The sequence below is a fragment of the Chelonoidis abingdonii genome, chromosome 5 (genome assembly GCF_003597395.2).
Source record: "Chelonoidis abingdonii isolate Lonesome George chromosome 5, CheloAbing_2.0, whole genome shotgun sequence".
In the NCBI taxonomy this organism is placed as follows: domain Eukaryota; kingdom Metazoa; phylum Chordata; order Testudines; family Testudinidae; genus Chelonoidis; species Chelonoidis abingdonii.
Genome location: NC_133773.1, coordinates 87,366,169 through 87,386,434, shown reverse-complemented (window position 1 = coordinate 87,386,434; position 20,266 = coordinate 87,366,169). Strand labels below are relative to the sequence as shown.

At 40.3% G+C, this 20,266-nt stretch overlaps 1 protein-coding gene across 4 annotated transcripts in view; it reads right to left on the bottom strand.

Annotated features, from left to right (window-relative positions):
- Window positions 1-20,266, bottom strand: part of MTUS1 (microtubule associated scaffold protein 1) — a 199,851-nt gene that overhangs the window by 103,610 nt on the left and 75,975 nt on the right. For 2 of the 4 annotated variants that reach the window (XM_032798200.2, XM_075066429.1), the window contains exons 4-5: window positions 19,395-19,529; window positions 14,706-14,810 (exon numbers count right to left, since the gene is read on the bottom strand). In XM_032798200.2, the coding sequence (XP_032654091.1) occupies window positions 14,706-14,810; window positions 19,395-19,529 (240 nt within the window). Of the gene's footprint in view, window positions 1-2,635; window positions 3,019-13,156; window positions 13,205-14,705; window positions 14,811-19,394; window positions 19,530-20,266 lie in introns of those variants that run through there. The other 2 variants (XM_032798203.2, XM_032798201.2) reach the window with 2 other exon arrangements.

The window sequence follows — 20,266 nt, the reverse complement described above, 5'->3', positions numbered from 1 at the left end:
GGCTGCCAACTCTGTCCTCATATCTAGCGTCATACAAACAGGGACTTCTAATCATGTATGCGCCACACGCATCAACGGTGTAACGGTTCAAATTTCAATCCTGCTTACGCCTTCCACACCAATGTTAAATAATACGCTATGCATATCCAGCAACTGCCACCCTATGCTCCTATGTACAAATCGGAAGCCAAATGTGGGGACTAGTCTCTATGCGGTGAAGGATAACCTGGACTGCATATCAGATATCGTGTATACAAAAACAACTGTAGGAGAGCACTTTCAACCTCCCTGCCACACTATAGCAGACCTTAAGGTGCCATCCTTGCAGCAAAAGAATACTCGATCCAGGACTTAAGAGCAAACTGCCTGTGCTCTCCAATTCATCTGCAAATTTAGACTCACTCATCAGCTTCAGGGTTGACGCAAAGGAACTGTGAATGGCTTCCGTCAACTAACAGATATACCAGTTGTCTCCTCCCTTGGGTTTTCACACCTCAAACTTGCTTGACAGCGGCCTAATCCTCCGCTGATTGAACGTAACCATGCGTTATCTCTGCTTGCTCGCATTAGCATATAGATTGTATATACTATACTATTATTATGGATATATAAATATATTATTATAGTATTTAATACACAACACCCGACACACACACACACACAACACACACATATACTATACATACACACAACATATACCTGCCCCTGGAAATTTCCACTACATTCATCTGACGAAGTGGGTATTCACCCACGAAAGCTCATGATCCAAAACGTCTGTTAGTCTATAAGGTGCCACAGGATTCTCTGCTGCTTCTATTAAAACAGAGTCCTCCCTATGAAAATATACTGCAATCACCTGGGCATGCTGTGAGACCCAGGGAGGAACCTAATTTTTTTTTTAAATGCAATGAAAATCACAGCATTAGAAAATGGAAAATGGAGTGATTGGAAAATCACTCCAATGAACGCTACATTAACAGTATGAACATCTGCATTTGCACATGTGTAAGAATATCTTACACTACATTGCCTTACTTTAAGGGACAGCCTTACAGTTATTACTATAAACATCTACTGTAATTATTGGATTTTCTTGTTTACAACTAAGAATCCCAAAATTCAGGTTAAAAAAAAAATCAGTAAAAGCAAACACCTTTTGTAAAACCCAGGAAGTTTTTGCCGGGGAGGTGGGAGAGAAGAGAAGTGAAAAAACAACAACAAAAGACCTTAGGTATATTTTACTATGTTAAAATATACATATTCAGGTAACCAAGAAAGACTAAGTTTAAGATTGACTGATTTCTTGCATTATTGCTAGACCTGTACTTCCAGAGACATGCTCCCTGTAAGACACCAGATTGTAACATTCAGATAAGTGGAACAGATATGGAAATTTATCCATTAAGAGTCTTGCAACATCAAGTTACATTAAAGCTATCTTGTGATTTACATTACATACATGAAAGTCTGCTTGGAGATTCTATGTTGCATTCAAACTCCTAACCCATTTTAGCATTAAGTGGGAGCTGAGAGAGACAGACATTTAACTTGCCAAGAGATGGCTAGAGGAAGAAAAAGAGGCCATGATAAAATGTAAGCAGACATAGGAAATGCCAGGAGCTATGAGAAAACAGTGACTAGTAGAGCTAAATGGCCTGTCAAGGAGAACCAGAGATTCCACAAGATGTTAGAAGAGATGAATGGTGGCCAGAGGCAAAACTAGACACAGGCAGCTGAACAAACATGTATTTGGGGGGGTGACGGGGAAGAGAAGATAGGTCAGACAAAGTGGGGTGAGAGAAGTTTTTTAAAATAAAAACAAAACAAAACACACTTTCCCCTGGCTAATATAGACCCCATATATAGCAATTGTTCCACAAAAGGAATTTCACATACAAAAAACCCAACAGCATCCATAAATCATTTTTATATTTATATTTACTAGATAAAAACATGTGACTTGTTGCTTAGGAAAAAATTCACTGAAGATTAAAATTTTCTTAAAGAAATGCAATCCGATTTAAGTATTTTTGCTACAATATATTGTAGCTAGTCATAACAAATGAAAACACCTGTACTTCCAACCACATTAGGGCTAAAATTAAAAGGGATTTTCTTTAAGCATGACATTTACTCTCCCTACTTACAAACCATCTAAAATATTTTTATATCTAACAGGGATATTAAGATACATTGTAGTCAGGCAAAATTACATAACTCTCAAGAAAAAGCTACACAATATGATTACGTACCCTTTCCCCTCTTTTAAGGGGCAGAAAAGCAAAAATATCACAGTAATTATTTTTATGTTATGAGTAAATACAGAGACACTAACGGTGATCAATTTCCAGATTCTATTTCAGGATCTGGAGAAACGTATCAATTCCAATTCTGAATTCCATAAACAAACAGAATACATGTTTTCCAGATGAGCAGTTCACACATACACACACGAAAAATCCAAGATCAAACTGTCCACTTTTATAAACTAGGACTTGATGTCTATAAAAGCTTTAGGTTTCTATGAAAAATGAAATGTTTCATGCCCAGAATATATTTTAAATAATAGGCAGCCGCTGAGATAAACAAGATGTCCCCCAGGCACACACTAAGTACAAGGTTTAAAAACACAAACCTGTATGAAATATAACTATGCTTTTCCTATACCCAGAAGGAAGTCGAAGGTTTCGGAGCAGTCCCTTTGCAGTCAGTCGCACACGCATATTGGATAAGGAAAATTTCGGGGACCATAACATGTCTTCAGAGCAATTGGAAGACAAAACAAGAAAGAAACAGCCTCCATATACTGTCACATACTATATATTTAAATTCACCACTGATTGAGGCCAAGCTATAGTTAGCAAGGAAAACAAGACTGGAAAGTGAATATTCCTCATTCCTTCACTGTCATTCCATATTCACAGACATAATATCCACAATGCAAATGCTGCTGGCAGCCTCTCTCCCCACCAGATGTTGCAGAAACAAAACTTGTCCTCAGAACAAAACCTTCTCTTAGTGATTCAGAAGACCAGCAGCCTCTGAATTACATCACACTGTTCATGCTTAATCTGTTACCCAACTCAGTGGGAATGAAGACCTAGCAGGAGGAGGAGGGGAAAGTGGGTGGTCTCCAAGCTGAATATCACCCAATAATGTCACAGATCATTTAATTGTACTTCAGAGACTGTTCAGGAATATTAAAGTAATTTTCTCCTTAAGGCATATTTTAGTTCTCCTCCCCCCTCAATATAATCAAGACTTGTTTCATTCATCTAATTCTGATTCCATTCTGACCATTTTCTAATTGACTTGAATCTATCCCAACAACTTTATTTAATTATGTTTCATGTTTTCTAACAGAAAGCTTCTTTTAACATACATTGAATATACCACTACATCCATACGTAAATCCTTACAAGTCCACATAAAATAATGCTATTCTGTACAAACACTTTAATATTTAGAAGGCTCCTAAGTTTCATTCAGTTTTGTGGCCTGGCACTGCAAATTTCAGTGTACTGGGATAAGATCAAGGGAGTACTAATCTTAATTTAGTATATGATAGGCTCTGGACTTCAACAGAAACCAGTATTTCTAGATTCTGCTGTAATCTGATAACTGATTCAAACACTACTGTAAACCACCATTATGCAAGTCGTTGCACAACATGCTGACTTAGTAAGTATTTAAATAACCCAAAAGGTTTATATTTTTCCACTCATTTATGATGCAAGTTATTAAATCATTCTACCTTTAAGTAGAAAAAAATGCCGTCAGATTTCTAGGACCGTAACAGAAAAAAAATTTTTTTTTTTTAAATCTGGAGTTGAAAGCTAGAAAGTAGAGAACAGTAGTCCAACAGGATTTACTAGGAAATCAGGAGAGTAGAAACAAAACAAAACAAAACACGTGCTTTTTTGTGTCTAAAGTTGAACAGATTAGACTACTGGTCTCAGGTAATTTCTCACAATCAGTTTTCAGCATCCTCAGCCCATATGGCTCAGAGATGCACCTTTCACAGAATTCCAAGAGCAATGGCCTCTGTCTCTTAAGAGATGGATGCCAAAATAGCTTTATGTTTCTCCTTGTATTTCTGAAAACTCACTGTTTTGTTCCCAGAGTCAGGATGACTCATTGCTGTTTTCTTCCTGTTGACTATGTAAATAGGGCTTCCATTGCTTAATTTATATTAGAGACAGGGAGATTTCTCTCTCTCCAGACAGGTGGTATGGTAACTAATTATTTTTCTTGTTTGATCAGAGACTTTAGAAGCATAGTATCTATAAGTGTCCATAATTCCTCTTCTATAGCGTTAATCTATATATTTCACAGTTACACTAATCAGCAAAAGACATTGCTCAATACACTTATAGTACAATAACATTGTACTTGTTACTGTAATAGTACAACAACATTGTACAATCAGTTGATTCAACTGCTTATTCTTTAGGGGTTCAACATCCTTGTTCTCCTTTTGGGATGTTGGACCCCGACTGCCAGTTTCCTTTTGCAACAGCACATTTTTATACGAACATGAATTCTAAAACTGAATGCTGCTCAATACTAGATTTACACTGGTCACCTTCCACTTGCAAGGAACACAAACGGAGATGGCATTTTGTGACAAGAACATGCACAGTCTACACCCAAGGGTAGCCATGAGGATTACTGGGCAGCCCTCTGCTATCCAATGAAGGATAAGGAGCAAAACATAGAGGGACACAGGATAAGAAAAAAGTACGGGACACAGCAGAGGGTAAAAACAAAGGGGATGAAACCAAAACCCAAGAAGAGGTGCAAAGAAAGTATGTAAGAACAAGGAAACCTTTAAAATGGGACAGGGCTGACGACTTGAGGTGGACAGCAGAAATACCAGCAAGTCTTGCTTCTGTTTTTCCTGGGTAGAGTAGCTGGTTATTAGAGACTAACAGGGCTAGGCCCTACCAACACCACCTCAACTGTAATAGAACCAGGCAAAATGTTTCTCAACTGTGTTCCACTTATCACTTTAAAAAACAAAAAACAAAAAAAACCCTTACAATTGGGAAAGGAAAGAGCACAGATTCACTAAAAAGCCATCAACTACACTTAACTTGCAAACAAGTTATTAGCATTACCGAAACCTAGCTGGCAATATCTAGCTGATATAGAAGCAAATAAGACTTCTCTTAGCTGTGATTTGTCATCAAGTCTTCTGAAACTGAATATTCAGGATGAAGTCCCAAGTGGTAAACGGATTCATCTTCCATCCATAGATTTCAACATGTTTTATGAACAAAGTTAGTTTCAACACTTTGTGAGGTGGGGAGGTATTTAAGATGCCAGCAAGGTTTTCCACCTGAATCAACATGTGCAATTTAGGAGTGGGGACCCCCCTCAACTGTGTTGACCCTCTGAAGTTAATTACTGCTAAGTGTGCCTGGCATAGTTGCTGGTGGGGAACAATACCTTCGGTTTTGCTGTCACCAAGGGCTGGTCTACGCTCCCTTATCAGTGCAGTTATCAGTACAGTTATTTAACGACACACCCTTATATGGATACATTACATCAATTTAAAAATTAAATAAATTTCTTTGGACAAGTGAAATATTAAACCATGTTTAAATCTGCTTGCGAGTCCATGCACAAAGTGGCATTGGTTTAACTACAGTGATGACACTTTCATTAAGAGAAATGTCTAAAAAGGCAGCTTGCTGCTAAACTGAGGATTGGTATCAGAGGGGTAGCTGTGTTAGTCTGGATCTGTAAAAGCAGCAAAGACTCTTGTGGCACCTTATAAGCTAAAGTAATGTAATCTCTCCACTCCTGCTCAAGATTCCCTTTTTATACACCCATGGATCACATTAAACCTTTTTGGCCATAGTATTGCACTGGAAACTCGTGTTCAGCCATGACCCCCCAATTTTTTCCCCCCAACAGTTATTGCTTCCTGAAAGTCCTCCACCCTGCAAGTATGGTCTATATTCTTTGTTCCTGCATGCTTACACTTGCGTTTACTGAAACTCAGTTTTCTTGCACCCAGCAATCCAGATTGCTTTGCACCAGTGTCCTGTCCCTGTTATTGCAGATAACACAGAGATTGGGTGAGTGGTAAAACTATAAGAAATGAATTATTTTCTTTTCTTGTAGGTCAGTGATAAGTATTACCCAGCACAGGGTCAAGAACCAATCCCTTTGGGATTCCACTCAAAACACTACTCAACGATTCAGGGATCCTGGAACAATTTTGAGAGTGGCTGTGATGAGAATCATTGACCAAACTGTAAACCCCTTATATAATGGAAACCACTTCAAGCCAGCAACTATAATGAATCTCCATTTACAATTACATTTTTGAGATCTCTCAGCCAGTATTATCCATTCAATATGTGCCATGTTGATTTGGTATTTATGATGCTGGCAGACCTGGTGCCAGCTTATGTCAAAGCCCCTAGATCTCACTGGTTTGCAGCTATGCATTTGTCAGTATTCAATTTGGCTCACCTGTGCGCTAGTGTTGTTAAAACTGGTATTAGATTAATAGAGATGATGTGTTTAGTGTTGGACTTTAATAAATGCTTGTGAGTTGCTGCATACATTAATCTCATTTATATCTGTATCCCATGTTACAAGGTAATCGTTAACTGTTCGTTCTGTTACTATGAAAGTATTTACTATGAAATTAGAAAACCCCACACTGAGGAGAGAAGCATTAGCAAGTGTGAAATACTAGTTTACCCCAAAAGGAGTCATCTCCTGCCCCATAAAATGCTTATAGACACCAGACAAGCCACTCTGGAACATCATCAGAAAAAAGACTGTTTATTTTATCCCCCCACTCATGAAGCAGGGACAAATACTCGTCCCATGACAGCCTGAACTCTGGGGGAAAAGAATAAAAATCCCTGTCAAGAAGAAATTGTCATTATGCTGCTTGGAATTTGGAGAGGGCAATAATTCTAAAGCAAAAGGAAAGGATCCTCAAGCTACTTAGCCCTAAAGGACTTGTAGAGCTTGCACATCACCACAGCTTCTACTACTTTCTGGACCTTAAGACTAGCTCATTTGTGTGTATATTTACCTCCTTTAACATTGTAAATCTCTCACATTTCCTTTTCTTAATAAATCTTTAGTTAGCTAATTGTAGTATTGGCTACAAGCAGTGTCTTTGGTGTGTGATCAGAGGTGCAAAAGACCTGGGGAAAGTGACTGGTTCTTTGGGACTGGGAGTATTGTTGGGAATGGAGCCTGAAGCCCTAAGGCTAGAGCCTTCCACCCACCACCCAAGGGTGGAATCCTGACCCTGGGAAGGTGAGAAACTCACTGGCTGCCTGCTCCTCCAGCTTGTGTGTCTCCAGAGGGGGGCAGGGCCCAAACACTACTGAAGGCCTCCTCTCCCACCATCACAGCCCAGGCACAGCTGTGACTGCAAGAAAAGCCCTCTGGTGGCTGCATGTGGCCACAGTGGCCCCATTTGAGAAACGCTGATTTAGGAAGCGGTGTCTAAATCTAAATGCCAGCACTTTCTATTCAGAATCTCAGCTTCAATTATTGACACAATATCAGTCTACCTATCTGCAGAATTGCTATTGTGAACTAACATTAGGTTTTTAAGTTGTATCTAGGATTTCTAAAACTAATTGCTCAAATCAGTAGCTATACCACATATACAATAGCAGCACTGGAGTCATGCCCTAACTGCACTTTCACAGTATACAGTGCTTTGGCTTAAAATACTGTACCTTCTTCTACATATCCTTCACCAATCCAGCATTTCAGCATGGATAGAGTGGACAACTCAAGGACACGGCTGTTTTCACTCACAATATTTAAAAGGTCAGTTAATTCTACAAATAGATACCTAAATGGAAAATTACACCATGCTGCAGATAAGAACTCTGAATGCAGATTTTAAAATATAAGCAAGACCTTTTGTGCTAATGAGTGAATAAGCATATCTAGGCAAAAGTTACACTTCAAAACAGTCACCACGTGCAACATCCTTAATAACCCACAGCTAAGCTCCAATGCAATAGGTTTTATAGTTTCTGTAAAATACCAGTGATTACCATATGAATCCAATTAATCATTGCCAAATCCCTCTGCCCTTCACAAAAGCCCCCACAAATTAATAGATTCATAATACTGTACCCATAAATCTCTGAGATTAAGTCCTTGCTGAGTCCTAGAAAAACAGTTCTTAGCTAATGGCCAGAAACCCAATTGTTTCAATTTTGAATAAAACAGAACCTGAATCCAAGCCAGCCCTGGATTTTGCCACTACTCATGCTCCACATAAATGTGCTTTTCAATTAGCTGCATCGTATTTCCATCTCATGTTACACAGAGGGGGACTGTTTTTTAAAAAATCAAGTTCAGAATTTTTGAAGTATTTACATTAGCAATAGAACACATTATTTGTATAATGTTCTCTCTTTAAATTGTTCAGCAGGTTGAAAGATTTGACAAGCTCTGTGTTCTTAGCAGAGACTGGTGTTGCAAATTCACAACTTCCTTTAATGAACGTAAATTTTATTTTCGGCATACCAATAAGCCAGTGTTGTAAAACACTTGGCTGTCAGACAAAATCCAGTTTGTCTGAAGCTCATCGTGACTGATTTAGATTTCAGAGAAAAACCTTTATCTGAAAACAATTTAGCTCTTACGATTGTAAAAAAGTCTTCCAAACATGAACAAAGTATAAAACCAGTGCAGTGATGTCTTCTAAAATCTGTAGAGTGCCTGAAACTCAGATATCAATACCTTACTGATGAATAGGACAATTAGTTTATATCTAAATGTCCCCAATTTGAGTATGAATGAACTACATATGCAAATAGTCAGAAGATAAAAACTCTATTCTAAAAAAAACACTCTTTTCCTCCAGCGACATTAAATGCAGCAGTAACTTCCCTAAAGTACAAGTTTTATCACCACAGAAAGATCACAATCAATCTATTATGAGTAGGAGACTTTCTGTGAATCTGGCAGATTACAGGGTCCTTATGCCATAGATGAGGGGTGGGCAAACTATGGCCCGTGGGCTGAATCCGTCCTGCCAGCCATTTCAATCTGGCCTTCAAGCTCCCTCTGGGGAGTGGGGTCTGGTGCTTGCCCCACTCCAATCCTGATCCCCCACTGGAGCACCGGAGGCCACTCTGCGTGGCTCCTGGAAGCAACAGCAGCAGCATGCCTGCCCTCTGGTTCCTACATGTAGAGGCAGTCAGGGAGTTCCGCATGCTGCCCCAAGCGCCACCCCCATTGGTCAAGAACCTAAGCCAATGGGAGCTGCAGGGTTGGCGCCTACGGACAGGATGGTGTGCAGCAAAGCCGCTTGGCCCTCCTGTCGTAGCCTCCTGCTCAGATTTGAACCTTAGCCTTCATAAACTGAGAAGCTAGCATGAACCCTCTAAGCTTAATTACCAGCTTAGATCTGATATCGCTGCCACCAGCCAGGAATTTCCAGGGCCTGACTCCCTCAGGTCTCCCCAAAACATTCCCTGGGGGACCCCCCAAGACTCAGATGCCCTGAGTCTTACAACAAAGGAAAATAACCTCCTCCCCTTTTCTCCTCTTTATCTCATCCCCAGCTCCTCCTCCCTGGGTTTTTAAAAAATCCTGTTTCCTGATTGGTCCTCTGGTGAGGTGTTTGGTTCCCTTTGTTAACCCTTTACAGGTGAAAAAAAATGTTAACCCTTAGCTATCTGTTTATGACACCTGCCTCTGTGTAGGAGCCAGAGGGGGGGACATGCCTTTGCTTCTGGGAGCTGCTTGGGTAAGCATCACCTGGAGCCTACACCCAAGCTAAGAGCCCCTACACCCCCAACCTCTCCGCACCAGCCCTAATCCCCCTCCCACCCTCTGAGCCCCTTGGTCCCAACCCAGAGCACCCTCCTGCACCCCAAACACATCTCCTGCCCCACCCCAGAGCCTGCATCCCCAGCCAGAGTCCTCACCTCCTCCCACACCCCAACCTCAATATCGTGAGCATTCATGGCCCGCCGTACAATTTCTATACCCAGATGTGGCCCTTGGGCTAAAAAGTTTGCCCATCCCTGCCATAGATACAGCATATGGACAATAAAAATGTTACTTGGTCTTCACTGAGAGTGACACCCGCACAGTCGAGTCAAGGACGGAGGTCTAAAATGTCAAAACAAAAAGCTTTACTTAAGAACTGCAGGCTAGTTTAAAAAAAATAAAATAAAAAAAAGATGCTAGGCCTCATTCTGCATGGCACTAGCTGGCTTTGGGCATTCAGTTATTCTGAAGAGAGATCATGTGACTTTTCCTTGAAGCGTACTACAGACCATCCAAAACAAAAGCCCTCAGTATTCCTCACACATTTTTTTTCCACTTTGATATAGCTCTATGCAATCTGATCAAGAAGAATGAAAAACAAGAAAAGTAAGCTTCTGAAAAAGCAAAAAAAAATTCATTAAAAAAGCTTGCGAGCATAAAATGGTGCATGGTCCATAATTCCAAAGGGCAGAAAATAAAGTGTTTTAACTTGAGGATCAACTTTCACTGGCATGTGGTGAATTATGCATTTCAGTGTATAAAGCATGGCTCACTTGTTAGCATATGAATGGAGAAACTCATTCCCCCATCCGTCCCATGATCTCTATTCCAGTCCAGATGCATAGGTTTAATTGTACCCATTGCCAACAAGTGGTGACAAAATAGCTAAATCTTGGTGAGATTACCCTTTCCGCTTCTCTGAACTGATGGACACATTGGGCTCACAGAACTTCACTAAAACTAAAAAGTAGTACTAGCAAAACATAGGTGACTGCAGAAACCAAAGTAAAACTCTATTCAAAGTCACTGTGCTAAACTGCTGCATCATGGCAAGGGTATGAACTTGTAATAGAAGATCTGGATACATACTCAGAGAGTAGTTATTAATGGTTCCCAATCCTGCTGGAAAGGTATAACAAGTGCGGTTCCGCAGGGGTCTGTTTTGGGACCAGCTCTGTTCAATATCTTCATCAACGACTTAGATATTGGCATAGAGAGTATGCTTATTAAGTTTGTAGATGAAACCAAACTGGGAGGGATTGCAACTGCTTTGGAGGACCGGGTCATAATTCAAAATGATCAGGACAAATTGGAGAAATGGTCTGAGGTAAACAGGATGAAGTTTAACAAAGACAAATGCAAAGTGCTCCACTTAAGCAGGAACAATCAGTTTCACACATACAAAATAGGAAGAGACTGTCTAGGAAGGCATAGGCATCAGAAAGGATCTAGGGTATATATGGACCACAAGCTAAATATGAGTCAACAGCAGCTTGTCTGTTGCACAGACAACAAAGACAAAAAAAACACTAACCAAAAAAACAATGATTCCTGGGATGGCGCAAACGCCCCGTAAAACGGTGTGTCTTCAACGGAGCAGTCATTCTTCCTTGAGCCTCTCCGCGGCGGTGTGAGTGACGGCTAACTGGGGGGGAGTAGTGGATGCGGTCCAGTCTGGGGGCAGATCTTGAAAGATGTGGAGGAACTGGAGAGGTCCAGAGAAGACAAACAAGAATGATTAAAGGTCTTGAGAACATGGACCTGTGAAGGAAGCTGAAAGGTAATGGTGTTTGTTTAGTTGAAAAGAGAAGACAGAGGATATGATTAGCCAGTTTTCAGGATATCTAAGGATGTATAAGCAGGAGGAGGAGAAACTTTTCCCTTAGCCTCTAAGATAAGAACAGACAGGCAAGTGGGCCGTTTAAACTGCCAGCAAGGGAGATTTGTTTGACATGTAGGAAAAGTTCCTAACTGTCAGGGTGGTTTTTAAACCTGATAAATGCCAGAGGCAGGTCTATGGAATCGGCCATTCTCTGGAGATATTTAAGAGGGATTAGATAACTTGTCTCTCCGGGGGATGGTCTAGACAGTATTTGGTCCTGTCATGAGGGCAGGGGACTGGACTCGACCTCTCGAGGTCCCTTCCAGTCCTAGAATCTATGAATCTCAAAGAAAGGAAGCAGACAAGTAAAAAAAAACCCACCACTCTTCTCCTGTGTACAAAATCAAATTCCAGACACTCGGAATCCTTGTATTGCGTTAGTAAAAGCTAGTATGATCCACAAATTAAGGCCAAAAGTGATTTGTAATCTAGTTTGATCTCCTGAACAACAAGAGAATTTCTCACAGTAATTCCTGCATTAGGCCCATAACTTCTGGTTAGCTACAGCACATCTTTCAGAAAGACATCCAATCTTCATTTGGGAGGTAGTAGTGTCTTCCAGAGACATGTAGCACCTTTCCACCCTATGTTGCATCCAACAAGCTTCTAGTTCTAGTGAAGGGACATATTAATGCTCCAGTGGCAAGTTTAGTATTCCTATCACAGACCTTTTCTCTCTTTTCACAAAGACCCCATTAATCTGTTCAAGTGAGTTAGATCTTTATGTACAAGGGAATGTCCATCCAAGATTTATTCTGCCTCTATCAACTGGCTTGGTAAGAACTAGCTCCAGGTTTGTGGACTGGTATGAAATATAGGCGAGAGAAGAACTATTATACAAAACAGAAGCCTCAGGACAGAATTATTTAGAATATCAGCCACTTTTTTAACCTCCTGTCACTCTTCCCAATGTCACAGAAGTTGATACGAACATTTCTAGTTAATTGCCACCTACCATTCAAGCACAGCATGCGTAACATATGCTGAGGCTGCTGCTACTAAAAAAAAGTCAAGCATTTGTCAGCACAAGCTATCAAAAAAGACAAGCTTCTGTTCAGCATGAATCTTCTATTTTTCCCAAACCACATCAAGTTTGTTTTAACAAATTATTGCCACATGACTAAACTGCAAAGTAAGTATATCCAAATTAGTACCCATATGTTTCTTGTATGTTGCTTTTTAAAACTTCCATTTTGTCTACAAAGCATATGACGACAAATATTAGACTCTACAGTTTGGCAGCTGGATGGTCTAATAGCACAGAACTAAAGCACAGAGAAAAAGGTAAAATTGTATGTTTGAAACTCGAGTCTTCATGGTTTGTTATATCATACTAACTTCTTGTGAGGCTACTTAATTTCAGAATGAAACACTAGGATACTATACCAAAAGAATCTTAAAGATGGCATATAAGGATATATAATTGTGGGGACCTCCCCTTGTTATCCATTAACAACAATTTGGGGGAGAGCAGATTTGAGAACTCAGCAGAATTGAAACCTGACAATAGTCTGCGGGGTCCATTTAGTACAGGAGTACCTATAATGTTCAGAAAAGATATGGATGTAACATTCTAAACTGTATTAAGACTTATTCATAAGTTCCAGTAGATGGGTAAAAAAGCATCTTCCCAGTCTCCTTTCATGTACGCTCTGTGTGGTGGCATACATAATTCAGTAAAATATTAATCCTAAAATCTGCTATGACATTAAGATGCTGGTAAAATATGTGAGAATGAAACACGACAAGATTCCTGTTAATTATGAACTGTTTTACCGTAATCAATCACTTAATTGGACATCACTAGTTAAGAGCTTGACCTTTAACTATCCCATTTGTTAGCACTGGTAGGGCTGTGCTTCATGTAAGCCAGATAGTACTATTTTTTATTCTGTCCACAGTATTGCCACTTCTGAGGCCTTTAAGAATGAAGTGCCCTGTAATAATTGTCAGCTATTTCATCTGTGGGCAGACATTTACATATTCTTCTCAAAAAGGATAAAAATGTTAACTGGTGGTTACACACTAGAGAACATAGCCTTCCAAGTTAACTGGGAAAAAAAAGTTAAATTGTCTTTTATTAGTATGACCTAAGGACCACATAACTGACAGTATTGTTTAGTGTAAAGACCAAGTAAGTGGAACTACTACTGATAACTCTTGCATGGTAGAGACTTAAAAATCAAGAATTTTAGAGTACATTTATTGGTTTTCAAGAACACTGTTACTTAGTCCAATTTGCAAAGATAAAAATTAAGAATTAAAAGGCTCAGCTCATCTGGCTGTGTATAGCAAGTATCAAGATCTCTATGTGAGACCTTACAAGCATATGCTTCAGTAAGTAGGAAGCAACACAATTTGCATTGTATCTTAACTACTGTACATTAGTCTGATGCAATTCCATTTTAACTCTAAGCCACATTATAGGAACTTCGTGAGCAGTCAGTGAACACCTATAACAAGGTGTCAGATTCTAGAATCTTTCATGAAGATTCATATCTGTACTTTTAAATGTGTAGACAACCAACTAGATATGTCCTTTTAAACTCTAATTCAGCATTTAAAAGGGTTTGAGTATCTGAGGCAGGGAGGTAAGCGGGCAGAGGTGTTATCTTAGAAATAGCCAGACTCAGGAGCAAGCCCTGGCAAGGACTCCCAGCTAAACAAAAACTCCAAGAAGGGACTAAATTTGGGCTTCATCGTTTATGTATACTCTAAGTAAGCATTATTCAAATCCTGCTTATAAAACATTTGTTTTGATAAATACAAATTTAAACGTAGATAAACAAGTGACATTACAGGCCCTTGAATCTTTTTTCCAGAAAATGAAAGGTTAGTATTTCACTCTGATGACAAAAAGTAAAGTAAATTAGGGATTTCTGTAATGGGGACAGATTTGTGAAATCCATCTCCACTTTCAAAGTTTCGGCTACAGCTGAAGCTCTGCTAGAACTGGCAATCTTGAGCATTTCAAAATTGAACAGCAGAGCTCTCACAAAAGAAAGGGATGACTGCAAAGTGTAAATGAGAAAGACTTTACCCAATGGCTGGTTGCCTCTTGGCTCACTGGTTTTCCTTGCTGGAAGAAATGGTCCAGCTGATTTTGGTATACATTGGTTCAGTGAACCAGACTTGTTCTTTGTTCCTAAAAAAACAAACCGCAAAGACTTAGATTAGGTTTTTAAATTTAAAACTAGATCAGTGATAAGAACTTGTCCAATTTCAGAAAATAACTTAATGTTGCTGATCATTTAAAACCCTGAACTTAAAAAAAAAAAAAAAATTAAGAATCAACACACAATTACAGAGGAAATTGATTCCAAACTACAGTCTCCTTTAGAAAGACTTTGTAAATGGCAGAACAATGACTTCGATGAATAAAAACTACTTTAAGTCAATTTTCTTTATTGAAAATTGAGACTGGAAAAAATAAGATACTTAAAATAGTTTTAAGTTAATAAGGAGTGTTAGGAAACGCATTTTCAGATGTATTCCAAAATTAAAAATTTACCTTATTACATCTAAATATAGAAGTTGCAACAAACAGCAGCAAACTACCACCACCTCAAGGCTCCTGCCTTTCATACTTATAGTTATTTTATAGCTTGTCATCCTCTCAAAGCATTAATTACTTCTGTTATTCAGTGTTTTAAATCTAATTGTGTGTATTGTGGTTTTCATGAAATTCTCAAATTCCTACTTCTCACTGAAATACAATAATGTGCAACACTACCACTCCTGACTTAAGACATGTCAGAGTTCAGTAACCTGTTGGCCCAAAATGTGCTTGACAGAAGCATTTTAGCAGCAAGTATTCTGCAGAAAGCTTTTCAGCCATCTCCTATTACGCCACTTCATTTTGGCCATTGAATGAAGCTGCTACTCCATTCAGAACATCTATGGCAGTAGTTCAGATGCTGTATTGTACAAAGAAAGATTTAAGAAAAACCTGCACCTGGTCAGATGCATTTTATGGTTATGAACAGCATTATTAAGCTTGTCAACTGATGGAGAAGTCCTACATAAACTCACTTAAGAGTATGTCTATGCTGCAACTAGAAGGTGATATTCCCAGGTCTGGTAGACACACGCTCTAGGTCCACTTGAGCACTAAAATAGAAGTTGCTGTTACCCCAAATACATACTTAGAATCTCTGATTGGGTTGTAATCTCATGGCAAGCCCAAGGCACCCTGGCCACACTGCTATTTTTAGTACCCTAGCTCAAAGAGCTGAAATGTGGGTCTCCAAGGGAGCTGGGAATTACACTTCCCAGCTGCAGTACTGACACTGTGTAAGTGGAGAGGAACCAGAATGAAATGTTTAACAAGAAACAGGAGATGGTGTTTAAAATAACCTCTGCTGCTGCAAGTAGTTTATAGCACAAGTACCCAATCTCTGCCAAAAGCAAAAGCAAAAGCAGAGCTCTGATTTCTCCTTAGCCAGTAAGAGGAATTAGAAATGAGGGTAGCAGAAGGAGCTAGTGTCTGGTTGAGGAGTTTCTGGGCTCCCATTGGAAGGTGGGGCAGTAACATCTGACTAGGGCAGGCTATGTATCTCAGCCACTAGTACCTTAGTACTCAATGACTGCACATTCTCTCCATGGTCCCCTCACCCTTGGAAGGGTTAGATGACTACCTTTCCTCAAGCTCCCTCTCCTCTGTGGGTTGAGAAGGGCGGAGTCGAGGTGAAGTTACAGAATATGTGACAACAGATTTTGCATTAAGAAGTCTCTTGTAATGTTATCATGCAAGTAGACTCTGAATGAACGCTCCCCTGACATCTAGTGGTGAGCTGTGGAAAAGGACTTTAGGAGGTGATCTCATTTGCATAGGCACACCTATCTTGCCTAGGTGCTCAGCATGATGGGATTGCTTGCCCAAATGGTCACTTTTGGCTGGTGCGGGATCCCCAGTCTCCTTGTTATTGGGGCAGGAGTAAAAGCATTATTGTCCTTGCTGTGTGAATCAAAGGAAGCAGAACTGTACTTGGCCATTGCCCAATTGAAGGACTCGTCCTCAACTAAATGGCAGGGTTTTTTTTCCAGTGCTATAAATTTTATTTTAACATTAATTTACAGTGAAACAAGCAGATGTCAGTCTTATACAGGCACAAAACCCTCCCCCCACAATATTAACCTAGAATGCACAGTCTCTGTTCAGCAGGGGCAGGAATTTTTATTGTTAGTATCTTGTGTGAACTCCAGTTTCTGCACTTTTCCCTGCTGCCTCTCCATATCCTGATAGAGCAGGGAATTCTGGGCCTTCAACCTGCAGACTCTACATTCTGATTCTCTTTGGGGTCCTTGGCTAATGTTTCAAACAAAAGCATGTTGTAAGCATCAGCAAATTTCAGGGCCACGCTGGATGACACCTGAATTTGTTTTGGCAGGGGACATGGCTTCCAAAGCCTGAAGGGGGAGTCGGGGGAGCAGGTACTCATATCTGATGGTATGAGCTTTTCCTAAGGGCCCCAGACATCATTTGACCCTTCCTTTCTCCACTGTGTAGTAACAGAGCTGGTTTAGACTCAACTGAGAGTATTGTTACAGGCTGCAGAGCTGAAATCATTGATACTTAGATCTAAGTATTAGACCTCCTTTGGAATGGTGTCTCTGATGCAAGAGACTGCCTTATGTGCACCAGCAGTGAGAATCCCCCATTGACAGATGAAATCACTGAGAGCTGTGTTAAGTGCGGGGGGTGGGGTGGGGTGGGGGGGGCACTGAAAACATCTTGGTGCAGCCAGCAGGGCAGCTGGTGGAGAGGTGGGGCCAGCAAGATGGCTGTGGAGAGTGCCAGAGAAGAGTCCCCCAAAGAGGAGCGGTGAGTGCATGCCCAAGCAGTGGGGCAAGTAAGGTGCCTTCTCTCCCCTACCCCCACCCCACCAAGGGTGGGACATGAACTCTGCAGATGCACCTCTGAACTCTGGTCTGCATTGTCCAAGGACAGCAACTGTGAGTGGGGTGCAGAGAAGGGACGGGCATGTTAAAGGGACTTCTGGGTTACTGGACTTAAGACCTTGAGGGAAAGAGGACACTGCCCAACTTACTTGGTGGTGGGTCTTTTGCACATGGTTTGTGTTTATAAACCCTGTTTGTGGCGTTTCCCCAAATTAATGCTGCATTATTTCCCTCCTTTTCTTAAAAGTGTTTTGCTACACTCAGACTCTGCTTACGAGAGGGGAAGTATAACCTCTTAGAGGCACCTGGCGGGGGGAGGGGGAGAATAATTATCCCAGGTCACTGAGTGGGGGCTTGAGACTGTTTTGTGTTGTATTGGTGAAAAGGAACCCCTAGATACTGAACCCAGCCCTTGTTACTGCCAACTCTGACTGGCAGGAGGTTAGTCATCTAAAATTAGTTTGGGGAGCATTTTAAAAGAAGCTTTAAAATGGGAAGTTAAGATTTCCTTCCTTATTTTACATTCACACTTATTCTTCACCCTGGTCAAGTCTTAAAAAGTAGCATTTTTATGAGTGGGGATGGGAATTCATCGATTCCATAGCCAGAAGTGACCATTGTGATTGTCTAGTCTGACCAGTATAGCATAGGCCATAGAACTTCCCCAAAACAATTCGTAGAGCAGATCTTACATAGAACATCCAATTTCATTTAAAAATGGTCGGTGATGGAGAATCCACCAAGACTCTTGGTAAATTGTTCCAAGGATTTATTACTCTCACTGTTAAACATTTACACCTTATTTCCAATCTGAGTTTGTCTAGCTTGGGGAGCAGTAGGGATATACCCATGCCCTCATGTGAACAGTGTATTGACTGGCTATGGTCTCTTGAGGCCATACTTGGAGTATATCTAAACAGAAAAATAAAACCCACATCTGGACTGTACCAGTTGACTCTGGCTCACACTGCAGGGCTGTTTCATTGCTGTGTAAACTTCCAGGCTCAGGTTGGAGCCCAGACTCTAGGACCCTCCCCGCCACAGGGTCCCAGAGCCTAGAAGTCTACACAACAATGCCAACAGCCCTGTGAGCCCGATCCAGCCACAGGTGTCTCTCTGCTTTGTAGACACACTCTTGTTCTTTTTGCCCACTTAAGGACATGAACTCTTTTTATACATATTTCTTGCCTTTTCCCTGCTCTTTCATATTGTGCTCAGTTACCGGGTAACAAGCTGGGCAAAGACAGCCACCCAGATAGACCATTTACTTAACCATTGTGAAGTGCCCTTTTCCACCTTCATCTCCAACAGATACCAAACAGTAATACTTCAAACTTAGGCTTAATGCAAAAAAATACTTTAATGGCAAACTTAGCAACATTAAGGCAGAATAATATTGAACGTGTGGGTTTTGTTAGTCATATGTGGCAACTGGTATAATTGAGTATGAGGTCAGATCACACTTTCTGTTAGAGTCTGATGAAGGTGTTGAGAGAGAGTTACTACTTTTCATTATCTGTTGGAAATGGAAGTAGTCTTAAGGTAATTCTGGAACACATACATTTATACAGTATCTAGTGGACCACTTCTCTCCCATTAGCAACAGCATGGCAATCCTCTGGCAACTACAGCAGAAATAATATCTTTTTGGCCATCTTAATGCAACATGAACAGCTGGAAATAAGACATCATCATGTAATCAGCCAATTTTCCACAAAACTACCAACAAGTGTTTCTTGGACCACTGCTTTGGAAAACAGTAATGTAAAACAAAGTAAGCTAGTAAAGAATTACTTTAGTTTCATTATGTACAAAAAGATTCAGATACCTTTTGGAGTGGATTTTAAGGAGTACACTCTAGGTCTGGGCACTGGCTTCAAAGAGAGAGATCCAGAAATGCCATTTTGACACGTAGCTTTTGAAGGCCATTCTCCATTCTTGATGATGATTGTGGCACTTGTAGCTATTGCAATAATCATGTATAGAGAGAGAGTTAAAGAATTAGCCTATCACATTTAGCTAGATGTTTTATGAAAACTAAGTCTCTTGTGTAAGTTACTGATGGTCCTATTTCCTATAGCTTTAATTAGTAACATTTTATAATATAATCACAAATAGCTGAGTATAGGCTTCTATATTTCCATCTTCTCTACATGGATAAATTGGCACAAAGCTTTGTCTGATATTCACCAAGACTAATCTCATTGTATGCACTTCAAAGCCCAAGTTTTGCAGCTTCGGTTTGTTCCGTGTCCAAGTCAGGCATGTGCAAAAAATACATATGTACTTTAATATCACAGGGGTAGCCATGTTAGTCTGGATCTGTAAAAGCAGCAAAGAGTTCTGTGGCACCTTATAGACTAACAGATGTTTTGGAGCATGAGCTTTCGTGGGTGAATACCCACTTCGTTGGATGCATGTGGTATTCACCCACGAAAGCTCATGCTTCCAAAACGTGTTAGTCTATAAGGGTGCACAGGACTCTGGCTGCTATTACTTTAGGACATCTGAGGGCATAGTTCAGATTAACGTTATAGTTGTCTGATTATACTCCTGAGAATTTCATAGTGTTCAAAGTATTACTCAAAATAATTTTGCTGTATATATTAAACTGTCCCAGTGAGACACCCAGAATTTCTAATACGTAATAAAAGTAAATAGCCCCACCAATTACTGACAGCGCATCATGCAAGTCAGGCA